Source organism: Tursiops truncatus, chromosome 15 (assembly GCF_011762595.2).
Source record: "Tursiops truncatus isolate mTurTru1 chromosome 15, mTurTru1.mat.Y, whole genome shotgun sequence".
NCBI classification, from domain to species: domain Eukaryota; kingdom Metazoa; phylum Chordata; class Mammalia; order Artiodactyla; family Delphinidae; genus Tursiops; species Tursiops truncatus.
In genome coordinates this window covers 46,893,281-46,914,460 of record NC_047048.1, presented here as the reverse complement: position 1 = coordinate 46,914,460, position 21,180 = coordinate 46,893,281, and the positions used below count along the sequence as shown (strand labels likewise).

Below are 21,180 nucleotides of genomic sequence, written 5' to 3'. Positions count from 1 at the left end.
CCTTGCATTCTTGTATCATATGGAATATAAAGTCATATATATATACATATATATGTATATATATATGTGTATATATATATAGTATTTAGTCTTCTTTCCTTAAATTGACTTCTGAAGTAATTAACTCAGTGTGTTTCCTTTAATTTATGGTGTTCCTATTCAGAATTTGAAAAGAAAGTTGCTGAGGTCAAATTGAAAAAGGGATAAAGGGAATTTAACATGTTGAAACATAAGTAACCTATGGATTGTTGAATACTGGAGAGAGTGTTACTTCTCTGTTAAACCTACTCATCTTAACTTCATTGCCTCTTATAATCTGTCAGGTTGGAAGTCGGATTGCAGACCGTATATATGACATAGCCAGGTAAGTGATGATTGTCATAATAAAATACAGTCAACTTTTCTTTTTAATTATTTTTTTAATATACTAATTAATTTATTTTTGGCTACGTTGGGTCTTTGTTGCTGTGCGCGGTCTTTCTCTACTTGCAGAGAGTGGGGGCTACTCTTTGTTGTGGTGCACGGGCTTCTCATTGCAGTGGCTTCTTTTGTGGTAGAGCACGGGCTCTAGGCGCGCAGGCTTCAGTAGTTGTGGCGCACGGGCTTAGTTGCTCCGTGACATGTGGGATCTTCCCGGACCAGGGCTCGAACCCGTGTCCCCTGCATTGGCAGGCGGATTCTTAACCACTGCGCCACCAGGGAAGCCCCAATCAACTTTTGAATGAAGGCTTGAGAAATTAAATGCTGAGAACTTGATATCTGGAATGGCAGCATCTAGATGAATTTATTACCAGGATTAGTAGTTTTAATCACTCTTAGATCTCTCCTTTTTTTATGTCTGAGAGAGCAAGTATTTTCTCATTGTTGTCTTAAAAAAGAATGAATGGGGGGCTTCCCTGGTGGCGCAGTGGTTGAGAGTCCGCCTGCCAATACAGGGGACACGGGTTTGTGCCCTGGTCCAGGAGGATCCCGCATGCCGCGGAGCGGCTGGGCCCGTGAGCCATGGCCACTGAGCCTGCGCGACTGGAGCCTGTGCTCCACAACGGGAGAGGCCACAACAGTGAGAGGCCCACGTACCACAAACAAACAAACAAACAAACAAAAAGAATGAATGGAAACACAGCTCAGCTTCTCTCTAAGACTAAATGGCTATTCCACTTGATTTGGTCAAAAGCGAGTAATGGAAAGATTGCTCCAAAAATGGATAAAATTGACATGTGAATTTTAAAATTTATTAAACCTAACTTTAAAAGTTTAAAATTTTAACAGAACCTTTTACCATCTAAGTGAAGGAGAGAGTCTACCTAGATTTGTTCCCCCATCAAGTTATATGAGACTTTGGCCATTATATCTTAGGTATTATTAATAGCAATAAGGGTTTTATGACAATTATATAGAGGCAGATTTGAGAAAAGAACACCTTCATCAAATATTATTAAAACCTTGATGGAGTCATTGCTCTATATTAGGCATAACAAAAGCTTTACAGGTTTGAATTTACAGCCAGGTAGCAGGAACCACAGTTAAATAATGGCTTTGCTATAGAATTGCTCTGTGATGTTAGCAAATCGCTTTTGGTGCTCTTTTGTGTAAAAGACACACATTAAATTAGACCATATGGGATGAATTTATTTCATTTTGTCTATTCAAAAAAGGGGAATTTTGTAAAATCACAAACTCTTGAAATCATATTTTGGATATATCCTGGCTACTTAAAATAGTCTTGGGGTGAATCAGTTTCATAAAGTTAAAAAAAAAAATTCTTCATTGTTACAAAAATCACCCTCATTTCATCTGTTTCATTGGTTTCATTATTTTAAAAATCTGAAAAATAGCTAATTCTCTATACTGTAGTCATTCATTTGCCTGGCTTTTAGGTCATTTGCAGTTTAATAAATGAAACATTAAATTTTCCAAGTCAGATTGGATTTTACAATCTCTTTATGTCATAGTACTGAGCAAAACACAGGTCTGTGGAGAAAACTGTGATTTTGGCTAAAAGCATGTCTTAAAATAACAGTAACTCTTTGGAATTAAATCATTAAAAATAACAATCTAAAATGTCTTACACTAATGTTCTATTATTAGAATAGCTTGTATTGTCAACACTGATCTTATGTTTATTATTTAAACTAATCCAACAGATTATTAAATGTCTTATTTGTGCTCTCTGAAGCTTACTTAGTACTGTTAAAGTCGGTGATAATAAGAAGTCCTAACTGTTGAACATTTGTACTGTGCTGAATACTTTACATGCACTGTTTCATAAAATTCTCATACCAACCCTGAGGAAGATAGTAACTTTTCCATTTTATAGATGGGGAAACTGAGATCCAGCAAGATTAAATCACTTGTCTGTGGTCACAGAGCCAGTAAATTGCAGGTCCAGAATTCTAACTCGTGTCTTCGTGATTGCAAAGGCTATATGCTTCCCCAGGCCACACTGCCTATGTTCACAATCAAGATAGAGGGCATTAGGTAAATAAATGGTTCTCTCACCAGTGGTTCTCCAGCTGTGTACTGGTGTTCTATATTTTTGACATAGGTTTTTAACAGAAATTGAAAAGGAACTCTTGCTTCCAATAGGAAAAATGTTATTAGTGGATAAAATTTAAAAAAATTTTGTCACAAATTTTTCTTAAACCTATGACCCACAATTGGATGTGTAAACTGATTTAATATGACATATATTTGGAGGAGACAGCATTGCATAGGGGATAATAGTTCTGGTTCAGGATTCAAACAGACTGAATTCAAGTTCTGACTGCTGGTTATTAGTTGAGTGACCTTGGATTGACTTACTTAACTCTGCATACTTAGCACACTGCTTTGAACCTGGTAAGATTTAAGTAAAAGCTATTATTTAGTTGATATTTTGTTTGATTTTTAGTTTATCATGTTTTACTTCATGGTCTTTCACATGATGATTTCTAAGTCATCAAAAATTTGAGAAGTAGGGATAAGTAGTAAGTTCCTGGTAGGCGTGCCAAATATTTTCATGTTCATTTACATTAACTTCTTTTCATTCTTTATCTGGGTATATTATCAAATTAAAATACCCCCTACTAAATCAGTTCTTCACATCCACATCATGGAGCAACCTTATGGAAGGCCATTGGTTGTGAGGTCCTGTGAGTGGCTAGGCCAGACAGACTTGCCGTGTCTGGTGTGTTCTCTGAGGGATGCACCTTGTGAGGCAAGGCAGCAAAGGCAGATGGTATAACTTTTTTGAAAGCTGTGTTCACTAAAACGTTTTTACTTAAGAAAATTAGTTTTTAATAGTTATTTATGGACTATTTTTATAGACAAATATGACTTCTGTGTCTGTTTTTCAGAGATTTCCCCCTTGCTTTGGATGTCGGTTGTGGAAGAGGTTATATAGCACAACATTTGAATAAGGTATATTTATTTGATGACTTAATTTACTTTGAGAAATAAAATTGGCTAATTTTAAGGGAAGACTTTCCTAATCAATTTGTATCATATTTAGATTTTGATTATATCAGAATTTCTCATTTCTTTGTTTTTTTTGAAGTGATGGAACCAGTGGTTGTTTTGTGTCTACTCCTAAGTAGTTTATTCTTAAATTGTTTTTTCTTTTCTTTGAATCCATTTTATGCGGTGTTCCTACTGATAGTTTCTTTAAGTCTATGTAAGATACATTGTACTTTATTACCACTTTGTTCAAATATTTTTAATAATTCACAATAAAAATCACATTGACATTCATTTGGAAGTTGTGAGTAAGCTAATACTTTATCTATGAAAAATATTCATTTCATCAGTTGGTTAGAAATCTTGTGTGTGATGAAATATAAGTAGCCTTTATTAATGCTTATACCATTTTATTTTTCAATTTGTAATTCAGACCAAAAACATTTATTAATTGTTTTAGCCTCTCTATGTAGCACACTGTGCTGGACACAAATTAAAGTGGGATTTCTATAGCAAATTTACTTAGAAAAAAAGTACACTTGAGCCAAGGCAGGAGGAGGGGTGTGTATGAGCCTCTCCAAATACTGTTATTGATAATAGTAAATGCCATGGAAATGGTACAGTCATTAAACTGCAACAGGAGTCAAGGGAAAGGAAAATCAGTAGGGTTTCATTTGATTAAAGGCTTCTGAAAGGGCACAGAATCTGACCTGGGATTTGAAAGAATCTGGATTGGTGTTTCATAGGCATTGGAAGTAAGGGCATAGCAGGAGGGAAGGTGGAGGTAGAAAGCTGTAGGGTGTGATACAGTGATGTTTAAGAAAGATTAATTTGGGGATGGTATGCAGGAGGGATCTTCTGTGGTACAAGAGTGGGGACTAGCTCTCAGCATATTATGCCATGGAAAAGTTAACACATAGCCTTAACCCAGTGGAGTAAATTAAGGATGCTGATTATTCATACCTGTGTTCTCCATTTTATTAAATATTGTTAAATATATTACATGTAGGGTTGACTGCATATATTTAATTCTATGTAACTTAATATGTGTTATTAAAAGTATTTGTGTACCATACTAATTACATGCAGAAAAATACCCTTACAAAGCTGAAAATTAATCTATAATTATCACTTTTTCCTTTACTAATTTCAACAGTTGTTTTGTTTGATTTGTTACTAGTTTTTTTTTGTTTTTGTATTATCTGATCAACTTTATTCCTTTTCAGGAAACTGTTGGAAAGTTTTTCCAAACAGACATTGCAGAAAATGCTTTGGTAGGTAGCTTTTTAATACTGTAGGTTTCTGATCTCCTGGTTTGTTTTTTAGTTCTTTACTTTTTTATTTCCTTCAAAATGAAATTAGCTGTTTTTTTCCTGATTATAAATGTAACAAACATAAAGGAAAGTAAAACAGTACAGGAAGTATAATGGAGGAAGGAAAAATCACTCTTAGTCCCACCACTCAGAGGCAACCACTGGTGACATTGTGGTCTCCACCTTGTAGGCATATAATATCTCCCCAACACTGTTTTATACAAACATTATTATGCTAACATGCCATATTTTTCATAGAATACCACTCTTTTATATCAATAAATGGTATATATATATATATATATATATATATATATACACACACACACACACCCCTATTTATACAGCTATATAGTATTCCAGCATATGAATATTCCACGATTTATTTAGCTAAATTTCTTTGAAGGACAGTTGTATTTCTAGTATCTCAGTAACCAACACTGTGATGAACATCCTTATATAAAGCAATTTTGATTTATTTTCTCCCAGGGAATAAATTCCTAATAGTGGAATGTATGGATTCATTGATGTTCAGCTTTAAATTTTTAATATACATCTCCAGACTGCCGTTAGAAAGACTGAAGAACAGAATTAAAAGAAAGCACTCTTTTCTCCTTCTCTTTGGCAACACTGGGCCATTTATTTTGTCTTTGTCAATGTAATAGGCAGAAAGTAGAATTTCATTGTTATTATTTACATTTCTTTGTTTACTAGAGTAGCCAAATAGCTCTTGATGTCTTTTGGCTATTGTTTTTTTTCAATTTGTGAATTTTGTAAGTAATTTTTATGATGTGCCTGTACCTTAGTCCTTTATCTACTTTAACCTTGGCATGTTCTTATTCTAGGTGGTTTGTAAGAACTTGCTTTTTAGGGATATTAGTTTTTCTTCATATATTTAAAAAATATTTTCCCAAATATATTGTTTACATTGTTTATTGCTTTGTAGAAGTTTTTGATTAGTTTATCATCAAGTATATCAGTCTTTACAATTTCTGTTTTTTGAGTCACGTTTACTTAGGCATTTTCATCTAAGAGTATAAAAGTGTTCACCCATATTTTCATCTAGCAGTTTTCTGGCTTCAATTATTCCACTGAAACTTTTAATTTTTTTAATTTTTATTTTTTAGAAGGACTAGAAACTACCAAGTAAATATAACATTGACTTAAGTTTAACAAACAATGATTGTGTTAATAATTAAGATGTTATATACATGTGTTTTGAACGTCTGTTTTTTAACTTTTAGAAAAATGCCTTAGAAATGGAAATTCCTACTGTCAGTGTTTTAGCTGATGAAGAATTTCTTCCCTTCAGAGAAAATATATTTGATCTGGTGGTTAGCAGTTTAAGGTTGGTAATCTATTTGTGCTTTTAAAAAATATATGTTAAAAATAGATAATTTATGCTATAAAATTTTAATATTATAAGGTAAATAAAATAGATAACAGAGTAAATATCTTAATAACTTATCTTAAGTCACAAACCAGTTTTCTCTGGTAAAGAATTATGGATTATATGCTCCCTAGTGGGGATAAGTGATATAGTACCTCAACTTTTTTTCCTCCCCAACTTTCCTTAATTTGCTAAAGTTTATCTGTGTTAGAAGGGTTTTCCTCGCTGACGTAACCTAGTTACATGTTGATGGGGCAAGAGTTTGAAAGAGTATACTGGCTCCAATATTCAGATGTTAGAACACCCTTATAAACTCATTCTGGCAAATAAGGAAAAGCTCATATTTCCTTTAACTTTAATTCTTCTACACAGAGACGTAGTTCTCAAGGTTACTTTTTCCCTTTGTACTTCCTACCATGTCCCTCCACATTTATTACAAAAACATATATTATAAATGTTTGTTGAATAGATTATAATGTACAAGGCACTGAGCTCGATGCTTTGGGGAATTGAAAAATGAATTCAGACAGGAATCCTGTCCTCAAAGACCTCAACATCTAATAGAGAAAATAAAGTATTCTGTGTGGTGCCTTATTTCTCCTTATTAGTATAGTCAGATTTTTTTTCAAAGATTCAACATGCTCAGTTCAGCCCTTTTAATGGCTGTTTTTAGGGTGACCTGTCATTATGGTTTGCCCAAGACTTTACCAGTGTTAGCACTGAAAGGCCTGTGTCTCAGGAAACCCCTCAGTTCCAGGCAAACTGGGAGAGTTGGTCACCCTTGCTGTTTTCTTTAGTGAGTTTGTAATTTTTTCTCTGCTTTTTGAGGTGTGCTGAACAAACTTAGAAAAGTATTCTGATTCTATTGTGAAATGGAAAACATTACACGTACTTGGTCTAAGGGAAAGAGCCCTGGGCAGAGAGTCAGAACCTGAGTTTTAACTTTAGCTCCTGTGCTTGTTATTTGCAAGTAACTACTGTAATTCTGTCACTTTCAGTTTCCCCGTAAGTATGATAGAGTTTATAATATGACCTCAATTTTTAAAGTATCAAATAATTGATAGAAAGCATTATGAAAGATAAATGTGAGCTTAACATAGTATGGTTTGAAATGGGTCTTCGGTGCTCTCCTGGAATTCAGCTAAGAGGATGCCAGCTCTACCAGGAAAGTGTGACCATACTCTACAGAGACTGAGTCTTGTGGTTATACAACACCACACTCTGGGAGAGGATCAAATAGAGTCCAAAGACAATGCAAGACATTTCTAAAATTAAGTTTTAAGTATATAGAACTTTGAGTTTATTTATTCTTTTTTATAGTCTTAAAAAATATGGGATATTATTTATCAGAAAACTCATTGAGTTATTTTTGATGAGTAATACTGTTTGCCTTGGGAAAATTATAGGTCTGATGAAGTGGCTTCCCCACCTCACCCCGCGAAAGTAAGACTTAGAATTCTATATATATCTAGCTTAATTGTTTGATTTAATTGGTGAACTTCCTTGAATATGTCATCAGGTCCTTACTTTTACTATTTCAAATAATTTCTCAGAATAGCACTGTTTAAATGAGATGCCAGATAGGGATGATTTTTACTTTATTTTTTTCCCCAGCTTTATTGAGATATTATTTATATATAACATACGTAAGTTTAAGGTGTACCATATGATGATCAAATACATATATATATTGCAAAATGATTACCACAATAAGGTTAGTTAACAATTTTCATCCCTTCACATAATTGCAATTTTTTGTGTATGTATGTGGTGATAACATTTAAGATCTACTCTCTTAAAAACCTTCAATTATATAATACAGTGTTGTTAATTATAGTCACCGTGCTGTGTATTAGATCCCCAAATCTTGTTTATCTTAAAGCTGGGAGTTTGTATCCTTTGAACATCTCCCTGTTTCCCTCTGCCCCTGGCAGCCACCATTCTACTCTGTTTCTATGTGTTTGGCTTTTTTAGATTCTGCATATAAGTGAGAACATACAGTATTTTTCTTCCTTCGTCTTGCTTATTTCACTTAGCATAATGCCCTCAAGGTCCATCCATGTTGACCCAAAAGGCAGGATTTCCTTCTTTTTTATGGGTGAATAATATTCCCCTGTGTGTGTGTGTGTGTGTGTGTGTGTGTGTGTGTGTGTGTGTGTGTGTGTGTCTGTGTACACACCACATCTTTTTTATCCATTCATCTCTTAATGGACACTTGGATTGTTTCCATACCTTGGCTACTGTGAATAATACTGCTATGAACATGGGAATACAGGTATCTCTTCAAGATAATGACTTTACTTCCTTCAGATAAATATCTAGATGTGGGATTGCTGGATCATATGGTAGTTCAATGTTTAATTTTTTGAGGAACCTTCATACTGTTTTCCACAGCAGCTGTTCCAGTTTATGTTCCCACCAACAATGCACAAAGGCTCTCTTTTCTCCACATCCTCACCAGCCTTTGTCATCTCTTTTTCTTAATGCACATCCTGATAGGTATAAGGTAACATCTCATTGTGGTTTTGATTTGCATTTCCCTAATTATTAGTGTTGTTGAGCATCTTTTCATATACCTGTTGGCCATTTGTATGTATGCTTTAGAAAAGCTGACTTTTACTTTATTCATTGAAGACTATTTGGAGAGATAATCATATCAGGAAAGTGATATACTGTCACATTTTCTCCTGCAACAGAAGGAAGGTAATTCCCTAGGAATATTTTTTATTTTAAAACTTGTATGAAAACAATCAATGAATTTTGATATACAATTTCAAACATCAAAATGTACACCTTTTTTGTGGCTTATCATTATACTAGTGCTGCTCGTACTAATTAATTATACACATTAAGCTAAAACAAATGTGTGTTTTATATTTTAGTTTGCACTGGGTGAATGACCTTCCTAGAGCACTTGAACAGGTAAAAATCTTAGTGTTGATTCTAATAGCCTGTGTTATTTTGTTTATTATTAGCAACTTATAGATGTTTCTGTTTTTACACAGAAACTTATAGATGTTTTCCATTTTATATTTTTGACAATTGGAAACGGAAGCAAATAAAAAATTGATTATCTTCTGTCGGCCAGATACACTTGGTGCCCTTTGGCATATTAAGAAGTACATTAGTGACTCCCTGTTCCCTGAGAATTAAGAAATCTAATTATGGAGATGTTACTAAAGTTTTCATAAATATTTAAGACTTGTACAAAATAATACTAATATCATAAGACATTTTCTGTGTGGCTTTCTTTTCTTCCTGCACTGCCTATAAATTTTTTGTGGGTGAGAACCTATTTGTTCCTACAGTGTTTGTATCTCCCCCATACCTTATACTTAGGCAATGCTAGTAAATGCTTCTCGGTTGATATTGATCAACAAACAGATGAAGGGTGGGTAAAAAGCATCGTGTTCCAAGGAGGGAAGGAGATCACTGTGGCTTGGAGTGGCCTAGGAAACCTTTAAGAGGAAGGAATTTCTTGAACAGGGCCTCAAAGGGTAGGTCAGATTTGGAGTGGGAATACGCTCCAGGAAGGCAGAATCCCGGGATAGATGGGAGGTGTAAGAGACTCAGGAGCCTGAAAGGACAAAGAGGAAGCCTGTTAGAGAATTAGTATAGTGCCAGGTGTAGATGAGGAATTTTGGGACCAGATTTAGGCAGACTCAGGTGACAGATTAAGGAATTAGGAGTTTTTTCTTAAGGCAATTCAGAGCCACTGGAGAATTTTGAAGAGGAAAGTAACATGATTAAAAAGCTGGTAGGCAGGATAATAACTACCATATCTTAAGCATATACTGTTTGCCAATCACTGTGCTCTGTTTTATATATGTGTTAAATAACTCTGCAGGATAGCTTCATTTTGCTGATTAGAAAACTGATGCTGGAATTTGTTACATGGAAGAGAGACTGTTTCAGTGGCCCAGGCATGAGATACACTAAACCTATGTGGCAATGGTAGGAGTTAAAAAGAAGAGAAAGGTATTTAGGACTCTGCAAAGTAAGAGTCAACAGTTTGGTGGCTGGTTAGAGCTGAAGATTAAAAAGAGTCAGGAGTCAAAGCTTGCCTTAAAGTTTTGAGTCTGGATGACTGGAGAATAATTAGTAAAAGTAGGGGAAAGAATGGTAGTGATCAGATAAAGGGAATAGAAAATGGTAATTAACAGAAATATGGCATTTGGAAAAGGGAGTTGGTTTGAGAAAAAGTGTTGTGTGTGTGTTGGATGTACTGGGGAAGGGGAGGGAGTAAGTTTATCAAGAGACAGATATTCATGGCGCACAGGCAGCTAAAGACAAATTTAGAGTTCTGGGAAGCTCAAGGTAGAGATTGGAAAGTGATCCTTGTGAAATCCATGGGAACTGATAAGCCCTCTGCGGTAGAGAGAAGTTGAAGAGAGCTGAGGACTAAATTCTAGGTGCGTTATATTAGAGTTTGGTGGCAAGAGAAAGAAGTAACACTAAAGGGGCAGAAGAAAAAAACCAAAAGATTTTACAGTTGGTTTGCTTATATACTGTTTTGTAATTGCTTCATAATGTATTAAATGTAAATCCAAGATGCATACTTGAATTAGAAGAGCCTACTAAAAAAAAAAAAAAAAAGAAGAGCCTACTGTGATTTGGGTTCTGATGTACTTCAGAATCCACCCTGTCCTGTAATGTTCCTCGTTGTTGAGAATAGTCAGAGTCAAAACTAGTTAAAGATTGTAGTTCTAAGAGTCATTGAGTAAACATTTATGATCTGGAATTCATTCTGGCTGCTATTTTGCTCAAGTTATAAATTAAAACTGGTTTTTGTTTTAAAGCTGAAAAATAAGTTGGTTACTTCTTAATTCTGTATGTTACTAGATTAATATGTTAATATTTTAACTAAAATGTTACTAGATTAATGTTGTGAATCATAATGGTTTCTCTGTAAATCAATTTTTTCTGCATAATAAGCCACCTCAGCTTTTTGTTTTAAAAATAATTAGCTCACAATTTTGTGAATTAGGGATTTGAGCTGGACTTAGGAAATTCTTCTGGGTCTCGCTTGGCTCACCCGTGTGTCTGATATGCCAATGGATTGTCTTGGAGCTGTCGGATAGCTTCAGCTGGGACGCCTGGCTGATCTCTCATCCTTCACCAGGCCAGCTCAGGCTTGTTCACAACGTGGTGGCCAGACGGGGCTCCTAGAGAGCAGGTGGAAGCAGCAAGGCCATAGAGACCTCGGCTTGACACTGACACACTGTCAACTTGCTCTGCATTCTTTTGGTCAGTGCAAGTCACAAGGCTAGCCCAGATTCCAGGAGGGGGAAGTAGCCTCCATCCCTTAATGGGAGTTGTTGTTGAACAGCGTTTCAGAGGGCACGGATACAGGGAAGATGGTGATTTTTGTACTCTACCACACTTTAAAATTTTTTTCTTTCAATATTTTACTGATTATAAGAGTCAGTTTTGTCTATTATAAAAAATTAAAAACATATAAAATATTTTATAGATATTAACACTATCAGTAAATGTCTATCTTCACAACAATATTATACTGCAATGCCTTTCTGATAGTTGGTTGTCTAAGTGTTATTTAATAAATTATCTGGTTATTAATTTGACAAAATAAGAATGGTAATCATAAAATATTGATCTAGATACCATATATCCTTTTAACATTTTTATATGTAAAATTTTGAATAGTTTTGTTGTTTATATTTATTTCAGATTCATTGTGTTTTAAAACCAGATGGAGTGTTTATTGGTGCATTGTTTGGAGGTGACACTCTCTATGAACTCCGGTGTTCATTACAGTTAGCGGAAACAGAAAGGGAAGGAGGATTTTCTCCACACGTCTCTCCTTTCACTGCTGTCAATGACCTAGGACATCTGCTCGGGAGAGCCGGCTTTAATACGCTGACTGTGGTAACTATCAAGAGAATTGAGTAACCCATTAATTACACAGTTCAGAAATAATCACTCTCTCTTTTTATCTTGATTGACACAAGGTAGGAATGTAAAACTTCTATTATCCATTACCTGAATAAGTAACTCAAACAAAGAGTGTACCTCAGTTAACAAGGAGGCTATTTTCTAAGACACGCTACTCCATCACAGTCTTCAAATCCAGAGTTAGGTGTAACATGAGAGTTAGAGCATCCCAGAGGAGGAGGGAAGCGGGTGTACGGGAGCATTCACAGCATTGCCTCTACCACCAGCCCTCAAGTGAAGTGGTGCCGTGTGAGGCAGAAATGAGAGAGCGTGCATTCACGAGGCCCTGGGTTAGATCCAGGTAGAGAAGGGAGGACAGGGGGCTGTACACCATCAGGACTGGAGAGATCTGGGAAGAGGACCCGAGACCATCAGCGATGAAGAAACATGGAGTCACCATGGTGCAGTGATGGTGCAGGGTGCTGGTGTCTGACAGTATAATTTGGATCCTTACCTTGCCCCTTTACTAGCTAGGGGAATTTGGGGGGTTTACTTCACCTCTCTGAGCATTCATTTTTAAAAAAAAATGCAAATGTTACTCACCACAGGTGGCCGTTAGGATTAAATAATTTAAAGGGTGTAAAGTACCTGGACCTTCACAATAAATGCTCAATAAGTCCTAGTTCCTGCCTTCCTCTCTCCTCCTCCCTCTACTCCTAACACTTTCCAGGCCAAGGCTTCCCGCAGGGACGCATCCAGACAGGGATTCCCCCTTCAAACCTCCTTCAGCAACAAAGTCATTCTAAAAGATGTCATTACTGCCTTCCAGAGAATGGACTTGCCATGATTTTCCAAACCCCTCAGGCCTAAAAACATCTCTAAACCTGATTAGAAGAGATAGGAATTTTTTTAATGAAGAAAGCTTCTCATTGCATAATTAGAGACTGTAAACTTAAAGTAACTTTTTAAGGAGATGTAGTGTGAGTGTGTTTCATAAAATCAACCTACCGAAAATGGCTTGTCATATCCTTCCGTGCTTTGATAGAAAGCAAGGAGCGTAGACCAGCAGGGCCTCTGATGTTGGGAAGGGGTTTCCCTTCTAGGGAAGGGAAGAGACAGAGACTGGGAACTGACGACAACCCTCACGGAGTGATGTTGAAGAACTCGTGCCCAGTCAAACAGGTTAGTCAGCAGTATTAAGGGACTCAAAATTCATTGCCCATTAGGAAAAAGATGAGACTTCTGCTGAGTCATCGAAAGAAAGTTAAATTATGTTAACCACTTGCAGTTTTCTATGTTTGTAAAGTGAGTTGTGTGTTCTAGAAAGACTTCTACTAAAAATATTTAACCTGACATTATAACATTTCATAGCCTACATTTCTGTTAATTGGGAATTCAAATAATTCAGAATACCTTCCATATACTTCTCCAAAATTGAGCAGAATGACTCAAACATTAATATAATGCAAAAATATTGCTGTATAATCTTCTCTATAGTTTATAAAATTAGTTGCTAATTTAATATATAAAATCTATAGAAATTTGTTCCTTGAGACATATACATTGTTTCTAAAGTGCTGTATTAACATTGCATCCTAATTCATTTTCTAAAACTCCCATGCAAGAAAGCTTTTAGATAATCAATTATACAGGTTTATGTTTCATACATTAGATATGTTACTTTTATACTGCGATGGATTTTTATTTGTAAAGTGAAATCAAGTTAAATTAATATCATGTAATTATATTTACATTTATATGACCCTCTTAGTGAATTATTTTTAGAGTTAGTTGGCATTCTTAATGAAGCTCATTTCCTTTTAGAATGGTTTCCAGGCTAGTATATTAGAAGAAAACTGCAAATATGGTCCCCCATCTTAATTTGAATAAGACCTTTGACAAGGCTATTGTAGTACTCTTGATTGAGAAGGAGATGGTGCTTTTAGTTGCTTTCGTTGAATTGTTTTCAAAGGATATTGTTTAATGGTTAGGCATTAGCTGGGAGGAAATTTATTTTTAATCTTAGAATCTCTTTTTAAAAATAATTTCCCCATGTAGAAAAATATATACAAGGGACTATCCAGAGATGATCTTATTAAAAAGTGCACATACAACCTGATCCATGCATATGTTTTTTAAAAAAATGAAAAAAAACACAAACAAACCATGTATAGAGAGAATAAGACAGTGGGTCCAAAATGAACAGAAGTCTCCTCCTGCCTTCTGACACCCCATTCCTTTCCACAAGGATGACTTTGGTTAACTGTCTTATATATCCTTTCAGAACACTTTTTCCTCACAGACTGGAGTACAGTTATATCACTTAAATGTACACATGCAACAATATATACTCTTTTGCTTTTTTCTATATGCACTCTTTTTTTTCCCCCAGACAATAACATATCTTGGAGATCCTCCCGTACAAACATACATCTACCACATTCTTTTTTGACAGCTATATAGTATTTCATTGAATAGATATACTTTATTTAACCTGCTGTCTGTAAATGGACATTTAAATTGTTTCCAGTTTGTTGTTTGTTTTTTTTATACTCTTTCAAAAAATGCTGCAGTGAATTTTCTTTTACATAATCGATCAGATCAATTTCTAGCAATGGTATTGCCTAGTCAAAGAATATGCATTTCAAATTTTGACAGTAAAATTACTGTCCATAAGGTAGCATTAATTGACATGCCTCATCAACAGTGTATGTTAATCCGCTGCTTATACTTTTGTTTTGTATCTCTAATGTTAAAATAGTAATTGGTCATTTTGTTTTGCATTTCTTTAGGAATTAGAATGGATGTTTTTGATAAGTGTTCCTTAGGGTTTTGTATTTGATTCTGTGCAACATTAAAGTCCAAAATTGGGAGGTGTAGTTAACATATTAGATAAAGCTACAGAATACAAAAAGATCTAGATACTTCAAAAGTGGTTAGTGCCAATAGGATGAAGTTTGAGATATGTGCAGCATTTTGATAGCAAACTTGAAAAAAAAGTGTCCTATATTCAGGGCTAGTTTCCAGTGTAGGCAAACTCCTACATCTGAGTGGTTAACACAGGAGTTTTTCACATCACAGCCATGCTGGTTGGGCAGCTCCTCTCCATCCTGTAGTTGTGCCATCTCGGCCTTGTATCCTTTATGGTCACTGCAGCAGAGACGGCCTGGAAAAGGCTCACTAGCTCTTTATTACCTTGCCTCCACCTCACTTTTCTTTTGCCAGGAGAAATGTCTGGGGTTGTGAAGTGTCAAGGAGTACCTGGATGTTTGGGGAGCATCAGTGGTCTCTGCCACTGTACCAACAGTGAACTCCTGTATCAAACTTCAAAAAGAGTGGGGTATCATTGCTCAGCAGTTCACTTGAGAAATAAACTGTATGTGCCAGCCATGTGCCCTTTCCTAAACTAGTCTGTGTAGTATTGCTGCATCACTGGGAGTAGAATGAAAGCATCTTGGGAGATGACCGTTTTTGGCTCTATTCTGCGTGTCACATTTTGAGAGAGAGTGAGATTGATATTGACTATGTAGAGAAAAATGAAGTCAGCACATGTAAGGATCTATAAATTTTGTCTAAAAGCCTAACCCCTCCCCCTAAAAAAATTATAGTGTCCTGGAAGAGTTTTCAAAGACTTGAAGAAAAGGGTAATTGTTTGCAGAGTACAGAATAGACTTTATTCTGTGTTAATCCCAAGGAGAGAATTAGAACCAGTTGATGGAGTTATAGAAAGATTACTGTTAGAATGGCAAGCATTTATTCTGCAATTTGAAATCTTTGTAAATCAAGTGTAAGCCAGATGACGTCTGTGAAGAATACTGTAAAGAAGATTCCTGCTTACCGTGAGAGATTGGTCTGGGCAATCTCTACAACCTCTTTTCTAATCTGGATTTTTGGTAATGAATGCCAAAGAATTTGTCTTTCTTTTTGAATAGGACACTGATGAAATTCAAGTTAACTATCCTGGAATGTTTGAATTGATGGAAGATTTACAAGGTAAGACACTTTAAAGAATTTTTAGACTCCATATGAGAGTCGTATTTTGAGGGCTGGCTATGGCAAGCACTGGGGCCAAGCACTAGAGATACACTGGGTGAGGAGAAAGCGGACTGTCTTCATGGAGTTTATTCTGTAAAATGGGTGAGGCCGACATGAGGCAGCTGCCACAAAGATAAACGTTAAACTAGAATTGTGGTAAGTGCTGTGAAGTAGAGGAACTTAGAGCTGTGACTGCCTGTGAAAGGCTGGCAGGACTTTCTTTTTTTTTATTAACATCTTTATTGGAGTATAATTGCTTTACAGTGTTGTGTTAGTTTCTGCTGTATAACAAAGTGAATCAGCTATACATATACAAATATCCCCATATCTCCTCCCTCTTGCGTCTCCCTCCCACCCTCCCTTTCCCATCCCTCTAGGTGGTCACAAAGCACCGAGCTCATCTCCCTGTGCTATGCAGCTGCTTTCCACCAGCCATCCATTCTACAATTGGTTGTGTATATATATGTCCATGACACTCTCTCATCTCGTCCCAGCCCACCCCTCCCCCTTCCTGTGTCCTCAAGCCCACTCTCTACATCTGCGTCTTTATTCCTGTCCTGGCAGGACTTTCTTGAAGGAGCATATGAGGGTGGTAGAACACCTCAGTGACTTTCTCCAGCAACACTTGGCAGCTCAGATCCAGGCACAGGTAGAAAGAAAGCAGGTAGTTGGGTTAGTGTAGGATTGCGGGTTGCCAGGGGGTTAGGTGGGATAGGTCCTGGTGTGGGAGAGTCAACAAAGTCCTGTCTGAGGAAGTGATGGTTGTGCCCTAAAAAATGAAGCGGGGTCACTAGGCAAAGCAGGGAGGAATTGAGTCCCAGCCACGGAGAACAGCATGTGCAAAGGCCCTGTTGCAAGAAAGAACGTGGCAAGAACTGAAAGAAGGGCATTTTGGCCAGAATACAGGGAGTAAAAAGAAAAGTTGACTGATTAAATTGGTAGGTAAATGGGGGCCTTGTAACCTTTGTTAAGATTGTTTGTCTTTATCTTAAAAGGCCCCTTGAGGTATTTTAATGGGGGGAGGGGTCATGATGTCAGATTTGTATTTTTTTTTAAATGGATTGGCAGATAAACTAGTAGGAGACTTAACAGCTGGAAAGCTTACTGAGAAATGGTGGTGGTTTGGACTAAGGTGGTGGCAGTGGAGATGGAGAGAAGTGAATGGATTCTGGACATGTTTACAAGATAATTGTGACAGTTCTTGCTGATGGATTACACATGGGCCGATGAAGGAGAGAGACATTTCAAACATAGCACTGAGTTTCTGGCTCTCCTATCCAGATAGATGGTGCCCTTCATTGATAGAGAAACAGTAGAAGATAACCAAGTATGGGCAGGGACAGCTCTTGAGTTCACACTTGGGCATGTTGGATTGGAAACGCTTTTGAAATAGCTGAAACAAGACGTCAGGTAGGCAGTTGAGTGTGTGGCTGTGTAGCTCAGAGGAGGCTACTGGCCCAGGTAAACATTGTGAGTCATTTGTGAATAGGTGGTGTTGGAAGCAGTAGAGAGGTCATGGCCTGGGAGAAGCTTTGAGGAGCAGCAAGGACACAAACCCAACCTCCCAACCCCGAAAGAGGTGAGGCTGCCGACTGTTGCACTGTTGCACTGTTGCACTTGCTTCTGTAATAACCCTCTGGTAACTACTTTACCCCTGTCCTACAAGTCAGAAATATTATGCCCAAAGAGAACACTTGCCTGTTAGTGGTGGAACTGGGTGCTAAACTCTTGCCTTCTTGACCCCTGTTCTGGCACTCTCTTGACTGACTCTCCTGCTTCTCGTAGCTGCCCATTTGTAACAAAGTCCATTTTACCTATCATTCAGCCTCCTCTGAGTACGGTGCTTCTGTCAGCTTTATAAGGGGAAAGATATGTAGTCAAAAACTTACTCTTGTAGTCACACTTTTTTTTTTAATTGGAGTATAGTTGGTTTACAATGTTGTGTTAGTTTCAGGTATACAGCAAAATGAATCAGTTATACATATACATATATCCACTCTTTTTTTAGATTCTTTTCACAAATAGGCCATTACAGAGTATTGAGTAGAGTTCCCTGTGGTATACAGTAGGTCCTTATTATTTTATATATTGTAGTGTGTATATGTCAACCACAATCTCCCAATTTATCCTTCCCCCACCCTTACCCCGTGGTAACCATAAGTTTGTTTTCTACATCTGTAACTCTATTTCTGTTTTGTAGATAAGTTCATTTGTACCCTTTTTTTAGATTCCACATATAAGCCATATTATATTATATTTGTCTTTCTCTGTCTTACTTCACTCAGTATGACAATCACTAGGGCCATCCATGTTGCTGCAAATGGCATTATTTCGTTCTTTTTTATGACTGAGTAGTATTCCATTGTATATATATATCACATCATCTTTATCCATTCCTCTGTTGATGCACATTTAGGTTGCTTCCATGTCCTAACTATTGGAAATAGTGCAGCAGTGAACACTGGGGTGCATGTATCTTTTCGAATTATGGTTTTCTCCAGATATATGCCCAGGAGTGGGATTGCTGGATCATATGGTAGCTCTATTTTTAGTTTTTTAAGGAACCTCCCTACTGCTCTCCATAGTGGTTTTACCAACTTACATTTCCCACCAACAGTGTAGTAGTGTTCCCTTTTCTCCACACCCTCTCCAGCATTTATTGTTTGTAGATTTTTTGATGATGGCCATTCTGACCCGTGTGAGATGATACCTCATTGTAGTTTTTGTTTGCATTTCTCTAATAATTAGTGATGTTAAACATATTTTCATGTGCCTTTTTAAAAAATAAATATATTTATTTATTTTGGCTGCATTGGGGTTCTTTTAACATTTTTATTGGAGTATAATTGCTTTACAATTGTGTGTTAGTTTCTGCTTTATAACAAAGTGAATCAGTTATACGTATACATATATCCCCATATCTCTTCCCTCTTGCGTCTTCCTCCCTCCCACCCTCCCTATCCCACCCTTCTAGCTGGTCACAAAGCACTGAGCTGATCTCCCTGTGCTATGTGACTGCTTCCCACTAGCTATCTATTTTACATTTGGTAGTGTATATATGTCCATATATACACTACCACTCTCTCACTTTGTCCCAGCTTACCCTTCCCCCTCCCCGTGTCCTCAAGTCCATTCTCTAGTAGGTCTGCGTCTTTATTCCTGTCTTGCCCCTAGGTTCTTCATGACCTTTTTTTTTTTTTAGATTCCATATATATGTGTTAGCATACGGTATTTAACCATCTGTGTGTCTTCTTTGGGGAAATATCTATTTAGATCTTCTGCCCATTTATTTTAAAATTAATTAATTAATTTATTTTTGGTTGCATTGGGTCTTTGTTGCTGTGTGTGGGCTTTCTCTAGTTGTGGCGAGTGGGGGCTACTCTTCGTTGCATTGCACGGGCTTCTCATTGCAGTGGCTTCTCTTGTTGTGGAGCATGGGCTTTAGGCGCATGGGCTTCAGTAGTTGTGGCACACAGGCTCAGTAGTTGTGGCGCCCAGGCTTAGTTGCTCCGTAGCATGTGGGATCTTCCTGGACGAGGGCTCGAACACGTGTTCCCTGCACTGGCGGGCAGGTTCTCAACCACTGCGCCAGCAGGGAAGCCCTTCTGCCCATTTTTTGATTGTGTCGTTTGTTTTTTCTGATATTGAGTTGCATGAACTGTTTATATATTTTTTAGATTAATCCCTTGTCAGCTGCTTTGTTTCCAAATATTTTCTCCCATTCTGAGGGCTGTCTTTTCGTTTTGTTTATGGTTTCCTTCACTGTGCAAAAGATTTTAAGTCACTCTTCACTCATTCTAGTTTAATTAGGGATTGGCAGCCTTAACATGCATGCCCAAGGTGACGGGGGACCAATAATAAATCACACAGCCCCTCCTGAGGTGCACTTGGCTCCTCCTACTGTAATCACAGAGACCCTTCATCCGAAGGCTTGAGAGGTGGTGATAGGCTGACGATTTATCATTCAGACTCTACTGACAAAAATATTTTTCAAATACAGCATTTAGTTTTGTTCTGCTATGTAATAAATGCTGTGTTCATGATTCATTTCAAGAAGGAAAAGAGAAAGAGACTAGAAATTAGACCTATCAGCTGGAAAAAGTTACCACCCATTGATTTAAAAATACAGAACTTATTCTGTTCTAAGTGCAATTCTGTGAGGTTTTCTAATATCCTAATTTTACAGATGAGCAAATTGAAACATTGAGAAGTTGAGTGTCTTGTCCATGGTCACACTTAATCTGGAATTAAGTGATTAAATCCTATACTGCATACTTGATCTCTGCATTTTTTTCCACTGAAATTACATAGATGTTGAGTAAAATGCACTAATCTTAACTGTACAGCTGCTCGTATTTTTAAGTACTATATAAACCACAAACTAGAACATTTCCAGCCCCTAGAAGGTTGCTTCATGCCCCTTTCCAGTTGATAACTCCCCTTCCCTTAAGGGTTTTAATCGTTCATGTATTTTAAGGAACTGTTGTCTAATGTTTACCTTTAAGAGGCTTTGCCAGTGCTTCTCTTATTTTTACTGTAAAGCCTTTTACACAAACCATGTGCTTTAGTCTTTAATGTCTCTTATTCTTTTTTCTTTTTTAACAACTTTATTTGAGTATAGTTGCTTTACACTGGTGTGTTAGTTTCTGCTTTATAACAAAGTGAATCACCTATACATATACGTATATCCCCATATCTCCTCCCTCTTGCGTCTCCCTCCCACCCTCCCTTTCCCATCCCTCTAGGTGGTCACAGAGCACTGAGCTGATCTCCTATGCGGCTGCTTCCCACTAGCTATCTATTTTACATTTGGGAGAGTATGTATGTCCATGCCACTCTCTCACTTTGTCCCAGATTACCCTTCCCCCTCCCCGTATCCTCAAGTCCATTCTCTAGTAGGTCTGCATCTTTATTCCCGTCTGGCCCCTAGGTTCTTCTGACGATTTTCTTTTTTTCTTTTTTTTTTTAGATTCCATACATATGTGTTAGCATACGGTATTTGTTTTTCTCTTTCTGAATAACTTCACTCTGTATGACAGTCTCTAGGTCCATCCACCTCACTACAAATAACTCAGTTTTGTTCCCTTTTTTGGCTGAGTAATATTCCATTGT

At 36.9% G+C, this 21,180-nt stretch overlaps 1 protein-coding gene across 5 annotated transcripts in view; it reads left to right on the top strand.

Moving 5' to 3' along the window:
- Nucleotides 1-21,180, top strand: part of NDUFAF5 (NADH:ubiquinone oxidoreductase complex assembly factor 5) — a 32,527-nt gene that overhangs the window by 2,183 nt on the left and 9,164 nt on the right. For 3 of the 5 annotated variants that reach the window (XR_002177591.3, XR_002177594.3, XM_019941416.3), the window contains exons 2-8: nucleotides 324-364; nucleotides 3,336-3,399; nucleotides 4,662-4,709; nucleotides 5,993-6,096; nucleotides 9,021-9,060; nucleotides 11,830-12,027; nucleotides 15,966-16,026. Coding sequence is in view for 2 of the 5 variants with exons in the window: in XM_019941416.3 (XP_019796975.1) it covers nucleotides 324-364; nucleotides 3,336-3,399; nucleotides 4,662-4,709; nucleotides 5,993-6,096; nucleotides 9,021-9,060; nucleotides 11,830-12,027; nucleotides 15,966-16,026 (556 nt within the window). In the remaining 3 variants the exon portion in view is untranslated. Of the gene's footprint in view, nucleotides 1-323; nucleotides 365-3,335; nucleotides 3,400-4,661; nucleotides 4,710-5,992; nucleotides 6,097-9,020; nucleotides 9,061-11,829; nucleotides 12,028-13,136; nucleotides 13,216-15,965; nucleotides 16,027-17,557; nucleotides 17,648-21,180 lie in introns of those variants that run through there. The other 2 variants (XR_012326208.1, XM_033841407.2) reach the window with 2 other exon arrangements.